This window comes from Gossypium arboreum, chromosome 8, assembly GCF_025698485.1.
Source record: "Gossypium arboreum isolate Shixiya-1 chromosome 8, ASM2569848v2, whole genome shotgun sequence".
In the NCBI taxonomy this organism is placed as follows: Eukaryota; Viridiplantae; Streptophyta; class Magnoliopsida; order Malvales; family Malvaceae; genus Gossypium; species Gossypium arboreum.
In genome coordinates, this window is record NC_069077.1 from 23,332,142 (window position 1) to 23,354,967 (window position 22,826).

Consider the following 22,826-nt stretch of genomic DNA (forward strand, 5'->3'; position numbering starts at 1 on the left):
TAAGCATAAATGCTTAGTAAGTTCACATGTAAATAGCAAGTAACATAATCATGCAATCCAACATAAAACATCATTTTTATAAATATCACCAAGATATTCATGTTACATTTGCATTTACTATCTTACCACGATTTCATCATACCAAGTTCTCAACCCGAGGGTTTAAGCGCATACCTGTCCAAATTTTCTCATTCACCACACTTACCAACATGTCACCTTTCTCTTAAGTATTCTCCTTATTTACTTAATATTCACCCGTTGAACACATTGGAATATAATTTGGATACACGGATTGCATGCACATAAGTGCCAGACCCGCAGCTAGACAAACTCAATAGCCTGCGAAAATTATGTAGCCAAGCTACCATGTAACCCTCCCATAAGTAAACTCGGACTCAACTCAACGAGCTCGGGCGTTTGTATCCATAAGTGAACTCGGACTCAACTCAACGAGTTTGAATGCCTAGTTACATCTCACGAACTCGGACTCAACTCAACGAACTAGGAACTCAAATATCCTAGTGACATGTCACTTGTATCCTAATCTATTCCCAAGGTTCAAACGGGATTTTCCTCAATCACATATCTTTGCCGTCTTCCACGGAATGTCGGAACCGATACTTGGTAGCATTTCATATTTATCAAGTAGCTTACATAATTTGCATATTACTAAATAATAATCCATAAAGCATAATATTTCATGATAATAATTATCATATCATATAAATAACATTAAATTACTTAAAATGACAATTATGTTACTACATTTACACATGAACTTACCTCGGTACAAAATGTTAGAAATCAAGCCTATTCATCGTAAACTTTATTTTTTCCTCAATCACGACTCGAATCTTGTTTCTCTTGATCTAAAATAACAAATTTAGCTTATTTAATACTCACATTTATTAAAACAGTCCTTGACTCAAACTTTTACAAAATTACATTTTTGCCCTTAAACTTTTACATATTTACACTTTTGCCCCAAGGCTCGGAAATTAAATTTCATCCTATTTTCTTATGTTTTATGACATGCTGATCATTTTTCCCTTCTATAGAAACATCAAATTCTCACTCTAACATGTACTTATGAACATTAGGTATTTTTACTGATTATGTCGTTTTACTCATTTTCACGTAAAATCGCTTAGAAAAAGTTGTTTAACACAATTTCAAGCTTCATATTCTACCATAAAACATCAAAATAAACACATTTCACCTATGGGTATTTTTCCAAATATAAACCCTAGGTTAAATTATTGCTAGAATAAGCTTAATCAAGTTACCGTGACTCTAAAAACATAAAGAACATTAAAAACGGGGCTAAAAGAGACTTACAATCGAGCTTGGAAGCTTGAAAAACCCTAGCTATGTCTTCCTCATGTGAAATTCGGCCAAGGGGTTGAAGATGGACAAAAATTGGCTTTTAATTTTGTTTTTAATTCATTTTAATAACTAAATGACCAAAATGCCCTTAATTAAAAACTATGGTGTTTTATCTTCCTTTAGGTATTTTTGTCCAAACTAGTATAATGGTCTAATTACTATCCAAGGACCTCCACTTGAAAAACCCCATTACTCACAAGTACTTAGTACCTTTTGTGAACTAGAACACACATTTTACAACTTTTGCACTTTTTACGATTTAGTCCTTTTGACTAAATTAAGTGCCGAACGTCAAAATTTTCAAACGAAATTTTCACGAAATTATTCCATGAAATCTTAGACCATAAAAATATAATAAAAAATAAAATTTTCATCGTCGAATTTGTGGTCCCGAAACCACTGTTCCGACTAGGCCCAAAATCAGGGTGTTACTTTAAAAAAAAATTATGTACATTTTGAATTACTTTGATAATTTTACTTTGTTTTTTTTATAAAATCATTATTTTAAAGCTCTCTTTTATATCACATTGTTTTAAAGTTTTGTATATTATTATACATATATAGTTTATGAAAAGTTAGTTTTATTTTACATACATTATTAATCCTATGATATTTTATATACATAATCTCTTTTAAATCTATTTATGTATATCTTCCTTTTCAAATCTATTGTGTATATAGTTTATGCTTTAAAAACAAATTTTATTATATTTTTGTTATTTAAAATTCTTTCATGTACTATTATCTTATTATATATTGTTTATGATTTTTATTATATGTGTATTATCAACTTTAAATAGACATGTTTTGTTTTTAATATCGTGTACATTATTTACTTCAAACTTCTTCTTTCATAATATTTATTTCAATACTCATTTATATTTTGTTAGTTTTTTATTTTTATTTTTAACTCTTTCAAGCCCTATCATGTATTTTCCATTCGTAAATTTTCATATACTTAATAGTTTTTAAGTTGTTTACATCATACTGACTCTTAGTTTCGTGTTGCTTTGTGTATCATGTGTTGTCTTTTAGTTTTCATATTATTTCATGTATTATTGTTGTATATTGTTCATTAGTCTTTGGAATTGTTATTTTAATTGTTATTCATTTATGTTTACGAGCTTGTTATATTTTATTCTAATTTGTTTCTTTAGTTAGTTATATTTTTAGTTTTCATTATTTTGATTATTAATGTTTGGATGTGAGCTCATTGTTATTTTATGTTTGTTAATTTGTTCTTTTTATTTTTACGTCTATACTATTTTCACTCATTGGTAGGATGCTTTATCCATGTATATTGTATAGTTTTGAATAAAATTTTCAACTTATCAATCCAAAATTAATTATTCCATTGTATTTCAAGTGAAGCTAATGCGTTTTGAGCCGGTTTTATGATTGTTTATTTGAAAATTTCCCAAAACAAATGCAATGTTTGATATTTGGAAATTCAAGAAAATCGTGCCCTAACGTAATTGGTTGCGATTTTCCGTTTATCCAAATAATCAAGTATTCCTTTAAAATTACGTCCGTGTTTTCTAAATTTCAAAAAAAGGCAATGTTCTATGTTTGGAAATCTGAGAAATTGTGCCCTAACGTGTTGGGTTTCAATTTTTTGTTGGACCAAATAATCGAATATCCTTTTGTAACTTTCAAATGTATGAGCTTTTGGAAATTAAGACTCAATCGTGGTTTCGAGGGTTTAAAAGGTTATGTCCTAACGTACTGGATGTGACCTTTTTTTCCTTCGTACCAAGAGAATTTTAACATCCAATTCGAATTATTCAAATGTTTTAAAAGAAATCGTATTTCAAAATCTTTTTAAATTTCAGACATAAGGACATTATTTAATCAATTAGGTACCAATTCTGGACGTAACGAGGGTGCTAATCCTTCCTCGTACGTAACCGACTCTCGACCCGTTTTCTCGAATTTCGTAGGCCAAAATTGATATTTTAATAAAATAAAATGTTTTATTAGGTGATCCGATCACACCTAGACAAAAAAAATTGGTGGCGACTCTATACCTCGTTTTAAAGTCGATCCCCATTTTTCCAAATAAAAAAATGGTTTCGACAAATTCAATTTAATATATTCTATTTAAATGAATAATTTAATTTATTTAATTTTAAAAACCCTATCCTCCCTTTATTAAAAGTTAAAAAGGGTAAGGTAGGAATATATGTGATTTGATTTTCTTGATACGAGAGCAATCTGCTCCCTTCCTACTGGCACCAAGTCATATACTAGACCCCTTTTTTTTAACTTTTGAAAGGGTTGGATGAATGCAAATGGCTTGGAAATATCGATATCAATCGCAGCAACAACCTTATTACGAGTCCCAATGATACAAATCTGGGTCAGAAATAAAAGTAAACCTAGATATATATATGCTGGACTTTATGACTACTTACCGAACATGGAAGTAGAAATATTGTGGTGCAGCCATGAAGACCAAATGGGCCCTTTCTTAATTGGAATCTCAGAACTGAATAATGATTGAATGACCAAAAAGTAAAAGCAAAGCATTCTCACTCACTGTCTCCTACACCAACAAAAACAAAAGAAAGCAATGCCAAATTGAAGAAACGAATCCAGGGCCACAAAAGAAAAATGGTAGGGAGCCTTCACTTACACTCCACAGCCCTGGGATTCTTCTTTCTCTTCCTGTCTCTCAGACTCAGTCATGGCCTTCTCGTCAAACCTCATATCTTCATCTATGGTGGTTGCTCTCAGGAAAAGTACGGTCCCAACACTCCATTTGAAGCTAACCTCAACGCTTTTCTATCATCCGTTGTTACCTCATCCTCTCAAGTCTCCTACAATACCTATGCCACCGGAAATGGAAGCTCAACGCCGCCAGATGGAACCACCGTCTATGGCTTATACCAGTGCAGGGGTGATTTACAGAGACATGACTGCTCAAGATGCATGCAAAGTGCTGTTAACCAGATAGGCTTGGTTTGCCCTTACTCCTACGGTGCTTCATTACAACTAGAAGGCTGTTATTTAAGATACGACCGTGCTAGTTTCTTGGGGACACTCGATACAAGTCTGAAGTTCAAGAAATGCAGTAAAAGTAGTGTTAAAAACGACTTGGAGTTCTTTAGGCGTAGAGATATAGTGTTAGCTGATTTGCAGGTGGGTGTTGGTTTTAAAGTCAGTTCGTCGGGTATGGTCGAGGGTTTTGCCCAGTGTATGGGGGATTTGAGCTCGAGTGATTGCTCCTCTTGCCTTGGGGATGCTGTTGGGAAACTGAAGAGCTTATGCGGATCAGCTGCGGCAGCTGATGTTTTCTTGGGGCAGTGTTATGCTCGGTACTGGGCATCTGGCTACTATCAAGAATTCTCTTCTGCAGGTTCATTTCATATCCTTTTCAACTATAGTAAGATCATTTTTGGTTAGAAACTGTTTGTTAGGGTAGAAGAACCAGGGTTACATGATATTGACTCACTTAGAGATAATTAGACAAGGGCCAAGAGTCAACAAGTGATCCTTTTATAAAGTAAAAGGCATTAAGGGGGTATCATCAACACTAAATGCTACATACTCGTCATTTCGAAAGAAAAAACCGCCTCCATTATTAAAATAAAAAAAGCTTCATATTATTATATCCATGCCTTAAGCACTGTGTTATAACTTAGTGGGGATTATTGTTGTTATGATCAGTACAATGCTGTACTAAGAACACATCTGTGCATGATCACGTTGTCAATTCCAGCCATCATCTCCTACTTTAATTCGAATAAGAACCATATGATTCGTGTTGCCTCATTAAAAAAAGAAATAAGGAAGGCATAGGGGAACATTTCAATAATCCATTATAATTTCTACCCTATACAGTGCATGGAAAAAAATATTCTTCAAAAATTCTCCTCTCATCTCTCAATAATATGGACTAAAGTAGATGCAATTATGAAATAGAGAAGAAGAAAATAATTTGTACCCTATATAGTGCATGGAACATTTTGATTTGTTATTGTTGTGTGTAGATTCCTCCCACCAAGATGAGGATCATATTGGAAAAACAGTAGCCCTCATCGTGGGTGTATTAGCAGGTCTAGCTGTTCTAATTGTTATTCTCTCATTTTGCCATAGCAATGGGTATGTAATTTCTACTTCATGTTATTAATTGTTTCTTCATCCTATATAGCATACTGCTTCTACACATAATAACATTGACCCTTTTTCCTTTTTTTCCAGAATGAAACAACAGGTTTAACGACTATATAAAGCCCTTCCTTGCTACCAGGTTTAGATTATGAAGCAAAAGAATATTCATGGTTTGGGGGCTGGGTTTAGTTTTCCTAATTCTATGTTTTAAGGTGCCTACTTTTTCACCAATTTATTTTCAGTTGTAAAGTATACAATGGTGAAATTCTTATGTTTTCATTTAGCTCAATAGTTTTGGATATTAGGATAATCGCAAGTGATGACTAGTTTAAAAAAAACATTAATTTTATCATTCTTTGACTCCAATAGCTGTCTGCCATCATCCCTACAATAAAAAGGACTAAAAAGATATGATATAATCATGGTACAAACTCAACCATATGTATTTGCAAATCGTTTTGAAGACAATGATATGATATAATTTTTCCATAACCTCCTTATCTTAAAGTTTTAAAAGTAATTTGTTAATGGATAATTATTAGACAACTAAAATTACGGGTTTTTTTCTCATTTTTTTCTTGCATTAACAAACTACAATTTTAATTCCACTAAGTTTGGGTCAAGTTTTTATACTTGGGCTTGTTTGGTCTGTTCAAAAAGACTTGTATGGGCCTCCATGCATCATCGTTGAAGCCCATTTATTTTTCATTTGGAACGCCCGGCAATTTAATTGAATCCTCATTTCATATTTCAATTTAATTTTTAATCTTGAAAACCTTTCAAATAAATCCTTAAACTATAAATACTATATCAATGAAGCCTCTTATGTGAAATATATATATATTTTAAAAAACGAAATAACCTCTGAAATTTTAATGGTTTTTTTTTTTTTTTACTTTTAACATGTCAAATTTAAACTATTCATATAATAGATATAAGCATGTGTAAAGTTTGATTCACTTAAATCTATGCTAGTATTTAACACCTCAGTTGACATTAGGGTATTTAAACATGATGATTAATACATTACTAATATTTTAAAAACTCAATTAGACTTAGGGCTAGTTTGGCAATACTTTTGAAAAGTGTGGTGGAAAAGTGCTTTTAAAAGTTTGGTTTAAAATTTGAGTGTTTAGCATTGCTGTCAAAAAGTGCTTTTGAGAAATAAAATGTCCATTTTAGACATGTTATTATCAAGTAACAAATATGCATTTAAATAATATTTAAATTAGTTAATATTATTATATTTTAGTAATAATATAAAAAATTATTATAACTTCTTGTTAATATTTTAATATATAAAATATAAATTTTAAATATTTTAAACAATAAATATTAATTATTTATAAAATTTAATTAGAATATATAAACTATATTTTCAATATTTAAATATAACTATTAAATATTTGTAATTAGTATTTTAAAAATATATTTTTATTTTTAATTAATGGTTTTAACACATTTGTAATTAAGTACCAAGAAGAAAAAGGGAAAGTACTATATTATTAGAGGGGTGAAAAAATAATTAAGCACTTAAATTGTTTTGGGAAAGGAAAAGCTAAAAATTTTAACTTCGCCTTTTCAGAAGCACTTTTCAAAAGCACTTCTGAAAAACTAAAAGTTACAGCCAAAAGCAGCTTGTTCTGCACAGCTTTTCGCCAGAAGTGCCTTTGAAAAGCAATGCAGAACTGGCCCTCAATTAGAATGGGTACGAAATTAATGACTAATTTAAAACTTGAAGGATGTTTTTGTAGAATTAAACCCAGAAGGATTTTCCTAAACCTCTTCGTCTACTTTCAGGACTTGCAAATTAAGATTTAGATAACCATTGTTTAAATATATAGTCTTATTAGACAAAAACTTAATATTTCGACTTCAATTGAACATACAAAGATAAGCTCAAATTCTAAAAAGATAACCAGCTGCCAACCTTATGGGTGCTTCTCAATGGCAGCAGCAGCATATCGGTGAAATAAGGCCAGTGCATTGCTTGTTAACTGTGCAACATTCAACACCTTGCTCTTAATGGTGGCCTTCATTTTACTCATCCTCTGCCCTGGGAACTCATCCACGCAACTGCTAGCATCAGTTAGGGCAGTACTAACCCAAGTATCAACGTTATCTATGTGCCAATAAATGTCATCGCTCATCATCTCAGCTTTGGGGTCCAATCGGCAAAGCTCTCCGACCGATTGGCTAAGCTGGCTTACACTATCATCTATCTCCACCAAGCAATCTCTCACCACCGGATACTCCTTGGCTTTCGTTGCCTTGAGCTCTTTAGCCACCTTCACCAAGTACGACCTCACGTGACGAACTCGGTATAGGCTCACTGTCAACGCCGTACGGGTCAGTTGCTGCGCGGTTGGTGGTGTATTGGAACTAGCATGACGAGTGAGCCATTTAACACACAGGGCCGGATAGCGTGTGGTCCGACATGACGCCTCAACGAAGGTCCTAGCTTGAGAATGTGCCGCTCTATTTAATGGCTCAACCGTGCCAATGTTAATGCAAAAGATGAAGAAAAAGAAGAGCAGAAGGGAGAGGCTGAGTTTAGCCATTGATCAAGACGTGAAGCTCAAAAATATAGACTATAAATTGAAGAAAGTTGGATAAACATATATATATAGAAAGAACAGTGAGAGCTGGCCACATGCGAAGCCATAGGTAGCTTGCAGTTTACGTGGATTATGAGCCAAATAATTGTGTAACGAGGTAATGAAGGAGAATAAAATAAGAATATGGTTTATGAATAATTCTGTGTCAGGTTATGTTAAATTGCCGCCGAGTGCGCAGTATTTGGAGCTACAAGACGACAATGAGTTTATATAATCAAATCTCAGTATAAATATATAGTAATCATCCATGGTTTATCTATATAAATTCCCATTTGATTTTACAATATTATTTGCAGTTTATTATAGAATAAGAGCATGTGGGGAATGTTGTTTGACTTTTTGGTGCATGTACATATATTCATTTGATTGAGCAAAAAGGATAGGATGTGATAAACTTTTGACCTGAAAGAGATCATGTGGATGAGTGGGTTCTCGGCAAAATCAATCAAACGTGAATCTTGGCATATCTTTCATCAATTATCCTGAATCATATATTTTCTAGAGTATAAAATCTGTAGCTTTTATCGGATTAAGATAATTTGCCCTCACTCAAACATGATCCTTTGACTAAATGCGGGTTGATTCAATTGACTGAATACTCATGGATCATGACATTACATGGTTCGATTGATCGAGAAATAAAGAGCTACTTGTGATACAATTGCAGAAGTAGAGAGCAATAACAACACATTATAAAGGAAAACTGCACACGCTTAATAGATGTTACGTACTGGAACAAAGATTTGGCATAGAGCTTGTAATTACTCATTAACCTTCATTCCTGAAAGATAAACTCGGCTCCGAATGACGATGCCGCCAATCCAAAAGCCAGGCATGACCATTAGCCCAACTTTAGGTTTCTCATCAGTTTCATCCATTATCAAGTTGTTCACTACACTTTCCATATAAACCTCTGAATAGTCGCTTCCCCTTTTAACTTGGAAGATCTTCACGTTAGGATCAAATGAACAAGCTAGCCTATGCAAAACCCATATAGACTTGGCTAATTTTAGAAAGGCTTGGTAAAATGGAGTCCGAGGATGTCCACCTCCGATTACATAATTCCGTTGGTCCAAGTTTCCGAAGAATGAAGCTTCCATCTTTGGATGGACGACCGCAGGGTACTTGCTCCTGCAGAATTTCCCGAATACGGAATCAGGATTCTGGCCTAGCATGTCCAACGGATCCATCTCCCTCAGAGCCAGGTATTGGTGGAAGAAGCTCTCTTTATTGACTGTAAGATTATCTAAATTAATTGAGAAATTCTCCTCTTGAAACCCACTGAACATTCTCTGGCAAATATGGGACTCAAATGCGTATTTTTTATGAGCTCTCTTGGCATATACAACATTGGGTTCGATCGAGTCAGCGGCAGCATCAAGGTCCCAGCCAGCAGCTTTCATCATGTTGATCAATGGTTTAGAAAAATCATGAATAGCTTTGAAAGCAGATTCAACGGCTGATACAAAGAGCTCAGGGGTCCAATCTGCAGGGAAGAATCCGTTTGCTTCCCCCAAGCCTTCAGATTCCTTCATAGACAATCCCCTAAGCTTTAGGTTGTTTTCTAGCTTCACTCTCTTCTGATTTGCCTCTTCAATTTGCCGCTGCAACTGACGAATCTCCGAATCCTTATTCTGAATTTCAGACTGGAACTTCTTTACCATAACTTCATAGGTTCTCAGCAGGCTCTGTTGCTCTTGAATCTCAGCAGCTAAGTGAGAATCCTGAGGAGAAACAGACACTGGCTTCAGGTTGTTTTCTCTGTAGAAGTGCTTTAGTTCGGATAGATTCTTCAGCTCGGAAATTATAAGTTTATCAGCAGCTTGAATTTTTTCAGGGTCATAAGGAGTATGAGCAGTTTGGAGCTGAATATAGGCCGACTTAAGGGAGGAAATATTTGTAAATATTTTGGATATAAAAGCTTCCATAGCTTCTGGATTCTGCTTCATTCTGTCTTCCATTGGTTGAGGGTGAACTTTTTGGCTGTTGCTTTCACGGAGTTGAGTATCTTTTGACCCTGTCAGTAGCATATCTGTTACAAACCAATGGGAGACTTATAACGGACCCTTTCACAGAACATACTGCTACTACAACACCTACAAGTTTTAACAATGTTATCAATAAAATCTGGCACATATCAGAGGGGACGCAAGTAAATATAAGATCGAAAACAACTGAAAAAAAGGTATATATATATATAAAAAGAAAACTTGCCTTTCATAATGCACTGCTATCGGGACATGATTATATACAAATCTACAATAATCTCAATACTTAATAGACTCGCCATGTTCTCAGTCTTAATTCTAACAGTATCACTTGGTTGATTTTGCTCTGCTCTATGGCAACCTGGAAATTGAAAATTGTATACAACAAAAAGGGGTTTCCTACATCTAACACATAACTCAGACATATAGAGGCTTGAAATACTTTTATTGCACGGTGCCTTTGAATCATTAGGCACGGATTCTGGTTACCAAACGCCTCAGGAGAACACATAGTAGTATGTCATGTATAACAGAAGACATAGTTCCCGAGCATACCTGAAAAGACCGCGAGCCCTCTTCAGGTTATATCCAGCAACCATAATAACCTTGAAAACCTGAAAGCAATAGTAATTAACAAATAACATTTTCGGAAAAAACAACACGAAAACAATATTAATAAATGGTTAAAAATAAAATTCTAGTGAATAATACAACTCCCTCATTCATCATTTCAAGTCCATCTTACAGGCACAAACCCCAGGTAGAGAAAGGCAATATTCCAAGAACTAAAATGATAAACTTTTCAACAATTAATCCTAAAATAATCACAGACACCCACTCTGAATTCCTCAATAGCTAATACGATTCCCAACGCATGATCACATATTTGAGTAAAGAAAAACAAGAGGCAAAAAACATGTTTTTCAATTAGCAAACCCCATCAAAGCTTTAAACTAGATTCCAGCAACAACACAAATGTTTAAAGTTGTTATTCAATGCCGTTACTTTAAAGCAGAAACAGAAAAATGCAAGAAACTGAAACACATTAAGACCAAAAGTTAAGCAGTTAAGCGTGTAGAATTTTGGGTTGCTAATATTATTTTGTTTAGCTTTGTCGGGATGAGGAAATATACCTGCCTGGAGATGTTGGGAGGGTAAAATGGGGGGAATATCTTCAGACGAAGCAAAGCATTGGGAAACTTTGGTAAAGTTTATGTTCTGGTCATCGGTCCACGGTACGCCAGGACAATCACAAAGTAAGCCAAACCCTATGATTACGACGGGGTAAGTTTTCTTCTTCTTTTATTATTATTATTTTAAAGGTCTCATATTTTGGTGTTTTTTTTTAAATATATTATTTTAATATTTTATAACAGTTTTTCACTTCTATCATTAATATTCATAGTTATGAAATACATTTTTATTAAATTAGTTCTCTAAAGCAACATATTGTTGAAAATTTTAGTAAAATTATACCTATTTCATATAATTAAACCTATTAATTGTCATTTATTAAATAAAACAAATTGTCATTTATTAAATAAAAACAATCTTAATTAGAATATTATTTCAATAAAATGTTTAAATTTCACATGAAAAAAAATCTATTAATCATATTCTATTAATGTTTAATGAGTGGAATTAAAGATATCAATTCAATAAACTATTAAGTTCCTTAATCAAATTTGGAACACCATAAATTTATAAATTGATTACTTGAATTTAATGACTCATGATAAATTAATTAATTTAATTTGAATACCTCACACAAATTAATTGAACTTATTAGAATTATAAACTTCATAATTAATCACGTAAAAAATTAAAAAATAAAATATGTATAAAAGCAATAATGCACGCACCTATTTCACGTCTTTTAATTTTGTTGATTTAATTCTTACTTTCTTTATTTGATGGAAATTTACGATATTAATTCTATTGTAGATTTACAACTATTATTATTTTATAACAATATGTTGTTATAAGTGTATAACAACCATTCTCTATAACACAAATAAGATTACTATAAAAGAGTTGATATATTTAACGTACCATATGAAATGACGTTACTTCATTAATGACACTTAACAGTTGAGTAATCATTTTGTTAGTTTTAAAATTTAAATACTAAACAAAGTTTTCTTAATTAATATTTTTTATCTTTTTGTTATAACAAAATTAAATTAAAACAATAACCTAAAAATGTTTTTAAACCAATAATTTTTTTTTTCATATATAATCATTTATACAACACATTAAGGCCACCTTTGGATCAATGTTTATCTCTCGTGCGTTGGCTTTTATAGAACAATTTACCCTGTCTCACCACACCTCATAGATGAGGTTGTTTGGAAGAAACACGCTTCACCAATTCTCAATTTTCCATTGTGGATACAAAACTCCACTGGAATGAGCTAATTTCTATTTTACTCTTTCCACTCAGAAGTGTTCATGGCTCGGGCCGGGTCAAGTTTAGGTCGGACTCAACTAAGAAATCATGCTTATTTATTAGGTCCAAGTTGGATCGGTTTAAAAAACGGGCCTAAAATTTTTTCCAAGCCCGACCTGAATAAAAATACTAAAATTCGAGTTCAGCCCGGCCCTTCCAGTATTAATTTTTATATTATTTTTAAATATATATAATACATCAAAAGTACTAAAAACATCAAAATAAATATTTCCCAACAAATTGAAAATAAATTTTAAAAATATGTAGACTTAAATAACACTAAGATAGATATAACTTAACAAGAAAATACCTCTAAAATAATAAAAATTAACAAATGCCTTTAAAATAATAACAAAATTAACAATAAAATAAGTTTTATACAATATCCAAACAATAATAACAAAATAGTAGCAACATAATAGTAAAATGGTAGCAAAATAGGGAGAAAACAACAAGAAAATAACATTCAATAATAATAATAAATACATATTTTTTTGTCCTTTAGTGAATTCGGATCGGGCTCGAGCTAAAAATACCTTACCCGAGGCCCGGCCTATTTTTTAAACAGGCCTTATTTTTTTGTCCAAGCCTGTTTTTCAAGCCTATATTTTTGCCCAAACCTCCCACATTTTGGACGGGCCTTGGTAGGTAAGTAGTCTGACCCATGAACACATATACTTCCACTTCTACTTTTGCTCTAATTTTATTTTTATATAAATATAATATTAATATCAAATCAATTTAATATATTTTATTAATAAATATGTATAATTTTGAATTTTTTAATAATTTATAGTTAATTTAAATATAATTTATTATTTAATATGTACATGATTTTGATATTTTTTTTATTGTTTTATTATATATTAATTTTTTGAAGTTTAATATTTTCTTGAGGTTATATGACTAAATATCCTAAAAATGCTGAAAATAAAAAAAAAATTTACGTGTTTAGGCTATTTTCCCCAAAAATAATGGGAATGGGTCGATTTTACGAAAATACTTCCAATTGACAGCATTTTCAGGTGAAATGTAGAAAAACACATCTATGTGGAAGCGTTTTCCTGCATTTCACCTAAAAACGTTGCTAGCTAGAAGCATTTTCCATGTGTAATGTTTTATTTAGGGTTAGTGTTTTGTTTTTTTAATTAGGGTTATGGCTTCAGGTTTTTTGAATTTTAGGGTTTAGGGTTTGTTTTTATATGTTTTATAATTTTTAAATTTTTTATATATTATTTTTAAAATTTTTAATATATTATTATTTTTAAATTTTATATAAATATTTTTTGTAATTTTTGAGATGTAAAGTTAATAATTATTTAATTCGATTTTTAGAGGCATCGATATTACACCAATCGTATATTTAAATTATTTAAATTGCAAAATTCAATTTACATCATAATCGAAACTTGAACTACTCGATTTGATTAAATATTCCAGTGTATTATTTTCAAACACTGATATCGGTTCAAAAAATATATCCTAGGAATCCCAGGATATGTGATGGTTGAGTAGCTAAAATTTTGGGTTGAAATTCTTAAAGAAAAGGCGCTCCACGTAGGACGCTTTTTTAGTGCATGTCAGAGAAAAATGCTGAAAGCAACTCCAACTGGACGCGTTTTTAGTTGATGTGGCAAGAAAACGCGTCCTGCTGGAGGCGCTTTCAGTGTTTTTCTTTAACATGTAATGAAAAAGCGTCCTATGTGGAGCGCTTTCTCTAAGAATTTCAACTCCTACTAGCCCGAAAAAATTTTCTGAATCAGTTGGCACTCACCCCAGGGTCTATAAAAGCAAGCTATTTCAAGGTTGATTGCCATAAGGCATTTACGAACAAAAAAAAACTGAAAGAAAATCAGAATAAGATAAGTTTGTAGATTAGGGGTAATTTAGAGCTACCACGCAATTTGCATAAAGTAAGGATCATTTTTTATTGTTCATATTTAATTACAACAACATTTCTCTGCATGATTTTTTTTTTGTTACGAACATGTGGAACAGGTTATTTCGTTGAAAATGAGTGGATGAATTAATGCTATTGTTTATTACAACGGTGAAATGCATGACACTGAGAGCGGGATCGTTTTTTTATCAGAGAACATAGCGCGATTGGCTTTTAACAAGAACATTTCAATTGTTAAAACTTCGGGCAAGAATTAGGCGGAAAATCATCGGATCCAACTAAATAAGAGTATCATCTCTTAAATATCGATTTTGTGCTTCTGTCGACCCCGTTAGATATGACGCTTTCAATACAATAAAAACATTGCGTATTTGTTTAAAAAATTTACCTAACAAGTACAAAAATAAAATAAATCAATCCAATCCCAGGTCATAATGTGTGCCACATCGCGGTGGTCGATGGTTGCGAGCCAGATTCCTTCTTGGTTCAACCTCTGGTACAGGTTGTGGTCTCTGCCTCTAATCTTTTTCGCCTCGTCTGTAGTTGATTACGATTGGTTGCTCCTCGATTTCCGTCGTGTATCCTCCGATCTAGGAATAAGTGGTTGCGAGGATAGTGTAACTTGGTAGAATGGTGATTCTGGAAGTGTTTGCGACATAACATAGACTGCCTATACGTCGTCGTCGGCATTGTAGTCGTCTGAAACGCCAAAAGCATCAGCGTGTAATATGTCGAGGACGGAGGTCCATAAGCAAAACCTGACATCCAAGTAGAAGTAGGAAAATGTGATGCAATGTGTGGTGTTTATGAAAAAAAAAAAAAAGGTTAGTATAAGCACCGAAATAACTCGAGTCATACTGACCAGGAGGTGGTGCGACCATCGGTGTTGGTTCTTGCGTCGTTGTAGACGATGAACTCACATTGTCAACTTTGTTGTGGCCTCCTCGCCTTGGATTCCTAGGCATCCGTCGTGGCCTCCTTTTATGCGGTCGCTTGCCTTAAACCATAGCATGTACTCTGGATAACAAGCTAACTCGGGAACAACTATAAGCTCACGAATAGGTAAAAACTCGTACCTATTATTCTACATGCTGATATATTGGGCATGGAATGTAGTCCAATTCTCATCCGTCTTCCCCCCCAAGTCAAAAGGATGCAAATCATCAAGGTCTTGGGGTGCCACTAGAATCGATTGTAGGAACCCGAATCGGAGTAAGGCGTCCATTCAAACTATATTAAAAAAATAAAAATTTTAGTTATCTATATTCTACTAATTTTTAAATGAATTATGTTAATATTATATAATTAAAATTTAAAAAACACATACCTCCGCTTCCGATTGTTGGTCTAACAGAAGTCGCATATCTCAAAGCTCGTCAAGTAAACCCACGTAACTTGGCCCATGATTCCAGTTAACACAACAATTTAAAATTTAAATAGTTTTATTATGGTAAATATTTTAACTGATGAATTTTACCTTATTACGAGTGGGAATGTATAAGGGTAGTCCGCTCGAGGACGTAAAAATAGTAGTCGATACTGCGCCTATGATTATAGAAGTAGCTTTCAATTATCGATTTTGATTTTCTGTGGTGCCGTTGCCCGATATATCTCTCAGTATAATGTCGCCAATACGGCTGACCTCCAATTGAGTTTGTCTACTTTTCTAAAATTGACGTGTTTTAGAAGTCCCCTTAAATGGACGAGATTTCGTGACTTATCGGGCATTAGGAAACCCTTGATAATCATAAGGATGTATGCCCGAGCCTGTTGTTCTCTTTGGACTTCATTCGAATCCTCATCGAGCCCATCGAAATTTCTTCTTAGCTAATTCATATCTATCCGGGCTCCAAAAATGGTTTCCGGTGTAACGGCCAGTTTTCAGTGAAATTAGAACATTAGTTTTGGGACCACAAATCTGACATTGTAAAATTTATTTTAATATTATTTTAATATCTACAATATGTTAGAATTATGGTATAAAAATTTCGTTAAGAAATTTTATCATTTGTATGCTTAATTTGTAAAAAAAGACTAAATCGCGTAAAGTGAGAAAGTTATGTTCTATTAGCTAAAAGTGTTAAATAGCTATAGAAGTTTAAAGTGGAGGTCCTTATATGATAATTAGACCACTAATTGAGTTAGTGGATGTGCATGGAATGGTATTTATGAAAATTTTAAGTTAGGTAAGGGTAAAAAGGTATTTAGGTAATTAAAGCTTAATTAAATAAAAGAAACAAAACTATCATCTTTTTGGTTCATTCTCACCAACTGAAAATACAAGAAAAAAATAGGCTTTGGGAGCTTGGAGATTTTGGCTAGAAGAAATCCTTGCATGTAAGTGATTTTCAAGTCAGTTTTTAATGATTTTTATGTTTCTGAGATCGTTGTTGCTTAACCTAGCTAACTAGGGGACCAATTTGCTAAATGATTGAAAGTCCAGGGTTTTACCATGAGAGCACACTAGTTGTTTTTGAAGTTTATTGGAAGAAAATGAATCCTTGTTGTTAAATAAACAATTTTTGTTAAAAGATTTTTAATGAAATTGTCAAATGGGGACTAAATTGAAAAATGTGAAAATTATGTGTTAAATGTGTGAATTTGTCGAATGTATGGGCTGCTATGAGCACCTATAAAATTTGGATAGGCTTGGGTGTAGAGAAATTTGCATGAATTTCATTTTACGAGCCTAGGGACTAAATTGTAAAAAGGTTAAAAGTAGTAAAATGGTAATTTGCCATTACATGATATTGGATTGAATTGAATATAATAAGTATTAAATTAGTTAAATTTGATGATTTAGATCAAGAAAAGCCACGTTCAGAATTAGATCGAGGCAAAGATAAAGTAATGGATTGATCGGTTGATTTTCTTCGTACTAATTCGAGGTAAGTTCGTATGTTAACAAGTATTAAACTATATATGTGTTTAAATGCTTAATTGATATAATTGTGATGATACGACACTATTGAAATTCTCTACAAGGTATCAGCAACGTATGGATCCCGGTTGAACCTTAGGAATAGATAGGATACAAATAACATGTCATTAGGGGTTACCGTGTTTTGGGTGCTGGTTTCATACGTCCTACCAGTGGCTGAGTTTTTGGCATGTGTTGCGATTACTTTACAACTTGTGTGAGCAGCACCGTGTAGCTACGTCTTGACCGACAGCTTGTGTGAGCAGACCAAGTGATGGCTCAAGAGTGAGCATCTATATGAGATATGAGATAGTGGTGGTTTTGGCCACGTATTAGCACTTAGTGTGTGAGATACCCAAGTATCCAATAGTATTCCAAATGATTCAACGGGCACAGATGATGATACAAGGTTATACGAGTTGAGACGAACCAGTTCAAGTATTCATATGAAATTATGGGAAGTAATTCATAGTTGATGTATTTATAGATGGCTAACATAATTGTGATTATGTGTTACGTTTTGGGTCGAAGTGGTATTTACCTATGTTTTAATTTCACTTAACTAAATTATGGATGATGTGGTAAGTTGTATTTAATAGTTATACGAACTTACTAAGCTTAATTGCTTACTTCGTTTTAATTTCCGTGTTTATAGTGATTTGGAAGCTAACTCGATTTGGAAGTTGTCGGAGATCGCATTACATTACCAAACTCTCATTTTGGTACTTTGGATTTTGTATATCTTGGTTAAATAGCATGTATAGGTGTTTTGACTAATGTGGCCTATATGTTTTGTTGTGTATTTAGCCAATTGATTTGGCTTGAAAATGGTATATGTTTTGATATGTAAATAGGTAGAAATGGCCTTATGATATGATTGGGTATCTTTGCTATGTGAATGTTTTGTTTTGTGAATTGATATTTAAGGTACCAAATGGTTGAGATTGAAAATGTGTATGCATGCTAAGTTAGGCACTCTGTCTCATATATGTAATTGACCATTTAGTAGACTTTGGAAGTGCTTTTGGTATGTTTAAAAGTGGTCAAATAAATGTGCTTATGGATGTCATGTTGCATGTGTGGATAGTACATGATATAAACTAGATATTGGTTGGTTTTGAATGCTCAATTATGCCATGGATATATGAAAATTGATCTGTATAGGTTGGAACCTATTCGTATGAGAAATAGAGCTTAGAAAATGGCCTATTTTTGTCCACATGGGCAGAGACACGGGTGTGTCTCTCAGCCGTGCGTGACACACAACCAGGTGACATGGCCGTGTGTCCCCTAATATTTCTTTAGAATTAAAGTTAGTAGTTTCACACGGCCTAGCACACGGGCGTGTGGCTCGGCCGTGTGGAACAAGTCATTATACCCTTCAGTTTGTACATAGCTTGGCACACGGGCGCGTGGTCTGGCCGTGTGACCCAAGTTAGAGAGTTACATGGGGTTGGACACAGGCTGGGACACGGTCATATGATCCTATTTTGAATGCCCACACGACCTGAGGCATAGGCGTGTCACTTGGCCGTGTAATACACACGGCCTGGCCATACGAGCGTGTGTCCCCTACACTTTGAAAATTTTCCATGCTTTTTTAAAAATTCCTTGGGTTCTCAGTTTAGTCCTGAACCACTTTTAATTTCTATTTAGGGCCTCGAGGGCTTGTATTAGGGACTATATGAATGAATTTCAAGGATTTTTAATTGGTTTGAGAAGTTAATTTGAATTGTATGATTGTTTTAGTATAACACCTCTAACCCATATCCGTTGTCGAAACAGGGTTATGGAGCATTATCAGACTTTATGGATTAAGTATGAACATTTCATAATCTTTAATACATATATCATAACTCATTCATAAAACACTCATATGGTCCCTTATATGGGCCTTCGAAGGCAAAATAGGTGTTAGAAGTAAATTGGGACTTGATCGAAGACTTCAAGAATTTTTCACAAAATGTCCAAAAATATTCTTGGAAATAAGAGACACACGCCCGTGTGGCCAGACCGTGTGGCTCACACGGCCAGGATACATGCCTGTGTCTCAGGTCGTGTGGGCATTCGATGTGAGACACACGACCGTGTCTCAGTCCATGTTCTTACTCGTGTAACTCTCTACCTTGTGCCACAAGGCCAACTACACATCTGTGTGCTAGGCCGTGTGCAAAGTGTAGTGGTCACATGGCCAAGCCACACGCCTGTGTTCTAGACCGTATGCAAAAACCTGGGCATTAAGTTTTGAAATTTCAAAGTGCATGGGACACATGGCCAGACCATATGCCCATATGGCAAGTCGTGTGTCACACACGGCTGAGACATATGCCGGTGTCTCTGCCCGTGTGGACGAAAATAGACCATTTTAAGGCCACTTTTCTCACCCTTTTTAACATCAACCTACACACAACAATCTCATATACCAATATATCCCAACCATGCAACCAATACAAGTCAAAACATTTTCTCAACATGGCATAACATCTCAAACATTTCCATTACTTATACTTACCTATTTAACTTATTCCATAGATTTATCAAATTCTATTTCTAACTGCTTACATACAAACATTTAAGATTCAAAACCACATTTCAATCTATTTCATTGTCAAACCAACTCTATACATTCCATAAAAACCAAAATTTACATTGCAAAAACTATCGAATTAATCTGGATAGTGTGGCTTGATGTGTTGATCCGATCTTCCGACCTCACGCTAATCTGCAAGGAATATTAAACAATACAAGTAAGCTTAATGAAGCTTAGTAAGTTTATAGGCTTTAAATATAAATCTTACTGAACATACTAAATAATTGATTTAGATTAAGCATTTCACAACATTTCCTGCCAACCACAACTTTGATTGATGAATTCACATAATTGAGCTCAATATCATTAACTATTTAATTTCTTTCACATTACTCCATGTAATATTTTCCAATCATTGTCAAATTAGAGAACATCTTACAGATTTGTGTACATCATTTTCTTGATGCTATAGTCCAACTATGGTCTTACACAATTGCCATGGCCCTGCCATGGTCTTACACTCGTAATGCCATAACCCAGTTATGGTTTTATCATCAGGATGTCATAACCCAGTTATGGTCTTACACATATATATACTGCCATGGTTCAACCATGGTCTTACGTCCAAAGTGTCGTAACCCAATTTCCATTAAAATGTCATAGCTCAGCTATGGTCTTACATTTAAACATTGTCATGGTCCAACTATGTTTTTATCTGTCAATTCATCTTGTGTCACGGAACGGTCGTACTCAATTCTTACGTCCTACTTAATTTGAACTTTCAATTCAATTTTCATATTTTTAAAATAACCATAATTCAATAACAAAAATATGAAATAATACATTATATCATTCCTAAATTAACAATTAGTCTTGAAATTTCAACCATATGAACTTACCTGGACCAATTTGTAGAATTTTTTGTAATTCAAGAACTATTAAACTAATTTTCCTTTTCACATTTTCTTCTTGTTTTTGATCTATAATATAAAATTATTCATTCATTATCATCTAATTCAATTCTAGTTCACTTCACAATTTATGCCCTTCAATTTTTGAAATTGCACAATTATCTCAACTTTTACAGTTTTTACAATTTAGTCCTTCACTAATTAACCTATCAAATAAGCTAATTATTCTTAGTTAACACTTTATCTAAATATTCTAAGCTATTACACTGCCTTTGATAAATGGAATTTAATATTTAATCTTTTTCACAATTTGGTCCTAAAATCAATTTCCCTTGAATTCACTTGATAAAATCATTACATAGCAAAATTAAAGCATCAATTCCATGTTAATTCATCAAAAACTTCCAGAACTCATCAATGGTAACTTTCAAAATTACCCATCGAATCAAAAACTAATGAAATAGATGTTGGACCTAGTTGTAAAAATCTTAAAAACACAAAAAATTCAAGAAAAGAGCAAGAAATGAAAATTCAAGAAAAGAGCAAGAAATGAACTTACATGAAGTAAAATAAATAAAACCAGCTTAAAACCTTCTCCTATGGAGTTTTTGGCTGAAAATTTGAAGAAGAATGGCCTAGAAAACTTTAGAATTCAATTAATCTAAGTAAATTTTGTAAAATTTACAATTTTACCCTTATTTCACTTTATTTTATTAATTATCTGCTTGTGTCATTTCACTCTTTTAATTTAGGTCTAATTGCTCCATAAGTCTTCCTTTGTTTACCACTTAAGCTATTTTATCATTTTAGCAAGTTTTGCACCTTTTTCAGTTTAGTCCTTTTTAATTAATTAACTATTAAAACGTTAAAATTTTCTAATGAAACTTTAATACTAATTTATTGACACTCCGTAAATATTTATAAAAATATTTATGACTCTGTTTATGAAATTGAGGTCTTGATACCTGGTTTTCGAGAGTAATTAACCTAATAATTCTTTTAAATCACAAATTTCACTAATTCAAGAATATTTCTAAAATCACACTTGACTCGTAAATAATAATTAATAAAATTTTCGAACTCACTCGTCGGGTTTAGTGATCTCGAATCACTATTTTCGACACCACTGAAAATTGGGCTGTTATAACTCTCCCCCCTTTAGGAAATTTCGTCCTCGAAATTTGTTACCTGAGAATAAGTTCAGGTACTGTGATCTCATTGATTCTTATGTTTCCCAGGTTGCATCCTTTGAACCATGACGATGCCACAATACTTAAACCAACGGTACTTGTTTATTACGTAATTCTTTAACTTCTCAAGCCAAAATCTTCACTGATTCTTCTAAATATGTCATGTTCGGTTGTAGCTCAATTTCACTATAAGAAATCATGTGTGAAGGATCTGGTCTATACCGTCTCAGCATTGATACATTCAACACGTTTGAATTTTCTCAAGTTTAGGAGGAAGAGCTAACCGATAAGCTATAGGGCCAATTCTTTCAATGATCTCATACGGTCTGATAAATCTTAGGCTCAGTTTCCCTTTTCTACCAAACCGCAATACTTTCTACCACAGTGAAAATTTTAAAAATACTCAATCACCCATATTAAATTCTATTTCTCTTCTTTTCAAATCCGTATATGACTTCTGACGATCCAAAGCAACTTTTAAACTATCTCGGATAACTCGAACTTTATCTTTAGTTTCTCGGATCAAATTGACTCCTACTAACTTGGATTCACTCAATTTAGACCAATACGATGGAGTCTTACATTTTCTTCCATAAAGAGCTTCAAATGGTTATGCTAGATTGATAACTATTATTATATGCAAATTCAGCCAACGGTAAATACCTTTCCCAGCTACCTCCAAATTCGAGTATACAACATCTCAACATGTCTTCCAAGATTTGAATTATTCGTTTTGATTGCCCATCAGTCTGAAGATGAAACGCTATGCTGAAATTTAACTTGTACCCAGGGCTTCTTGAAATTTTCTCTAAAATCTCGAT

At 33.2% G+C, this 22,826-nt stretch overlaps 3 protein-coding genes across 7 annotated transcripts; 1 reads left to right on the plus strand and 2 right to left on the minus strand.

The window, feature by feature from the left end:
• The first annotated feature begins 3,893 nt into the window (after positions 1–3,893).
• On the plus strand, positions 3,894–5,865 carry LOC108469391 (plasmodesmata-located protein 8). The gene is made up of 3 exons (XM_017770280.2): positions 3,894–4,744; positions 5,379–5,490; positions 5,590–5,865. Exons 1-3 carry the CDS (start codon positions 4,000–4,002, stop codon positions 5,606–5,608), a joined length of 876 nt encoding a protein of 291 aa, XP_017625769.1. The 5' UTR covers positions 3,894–3,999; the 3' UTR covers positions 5,609–5,865.
• A 1,462-nt stretch (positions 5,866–7,327) lies between these two features.
• On the minus strand, positions 7,328–8,098 carry LOC108469398 (pectinesterase inhibitor 9-like). The gene has a single exon (XM_017770287.2). It carries the CDS (start codon positions 8,058–8,060, stop codon positions 7,431–7,433), a length of 630 nt encoding a protein of 209 aa, XP_017625776.1. The 5' UTR covers positions 8,061–8,098; the 3' UTR covers positions 7,328–7,430.
• Positions 8,099–8,679: 581 nt separating this feature from the next.
• LOC108467665 (protein GRAVITROPIC IN THE LIGHT 1) lies at positions 8,680–11,412 on the minus strand. Of its 5 annotated transcripts, none has more exons than XM_053018306.1 (3): positions 11,243–11,412; positions 10,661–10,719; positions 8,680–10,134 (listed from the first exon to the last, which is right to left on the minus strand). In XM_053018306.1, the coding sequence occupies exon 3, from the start codon at positions 10,076–10,078 to the stop codon at positions 8,879–8,881; it is 1,200 nt and encodes a 399-aa protein (XP_052874266.1). In that variant the 5' UTR covers positions 10,079–10,134; positions 10,661–10,719; positions 11,243–11,412; the 3' UTR covers positions 8,680–8,878. The 5 variants fall into 5 exon arrangements, with proteins under 5 accessions (XP_052874266.1, XP_052874265.1, XP_017623877.1 ...); XM_053018305.1 differs by having other exon boundaries at positions 8,680–10,149; XM_017768388.2 differs by having other exon boundaries at positions 11,239–11,412.
• Positions 11,413–22,826: the final 11,414 nt, after the last annotated feature.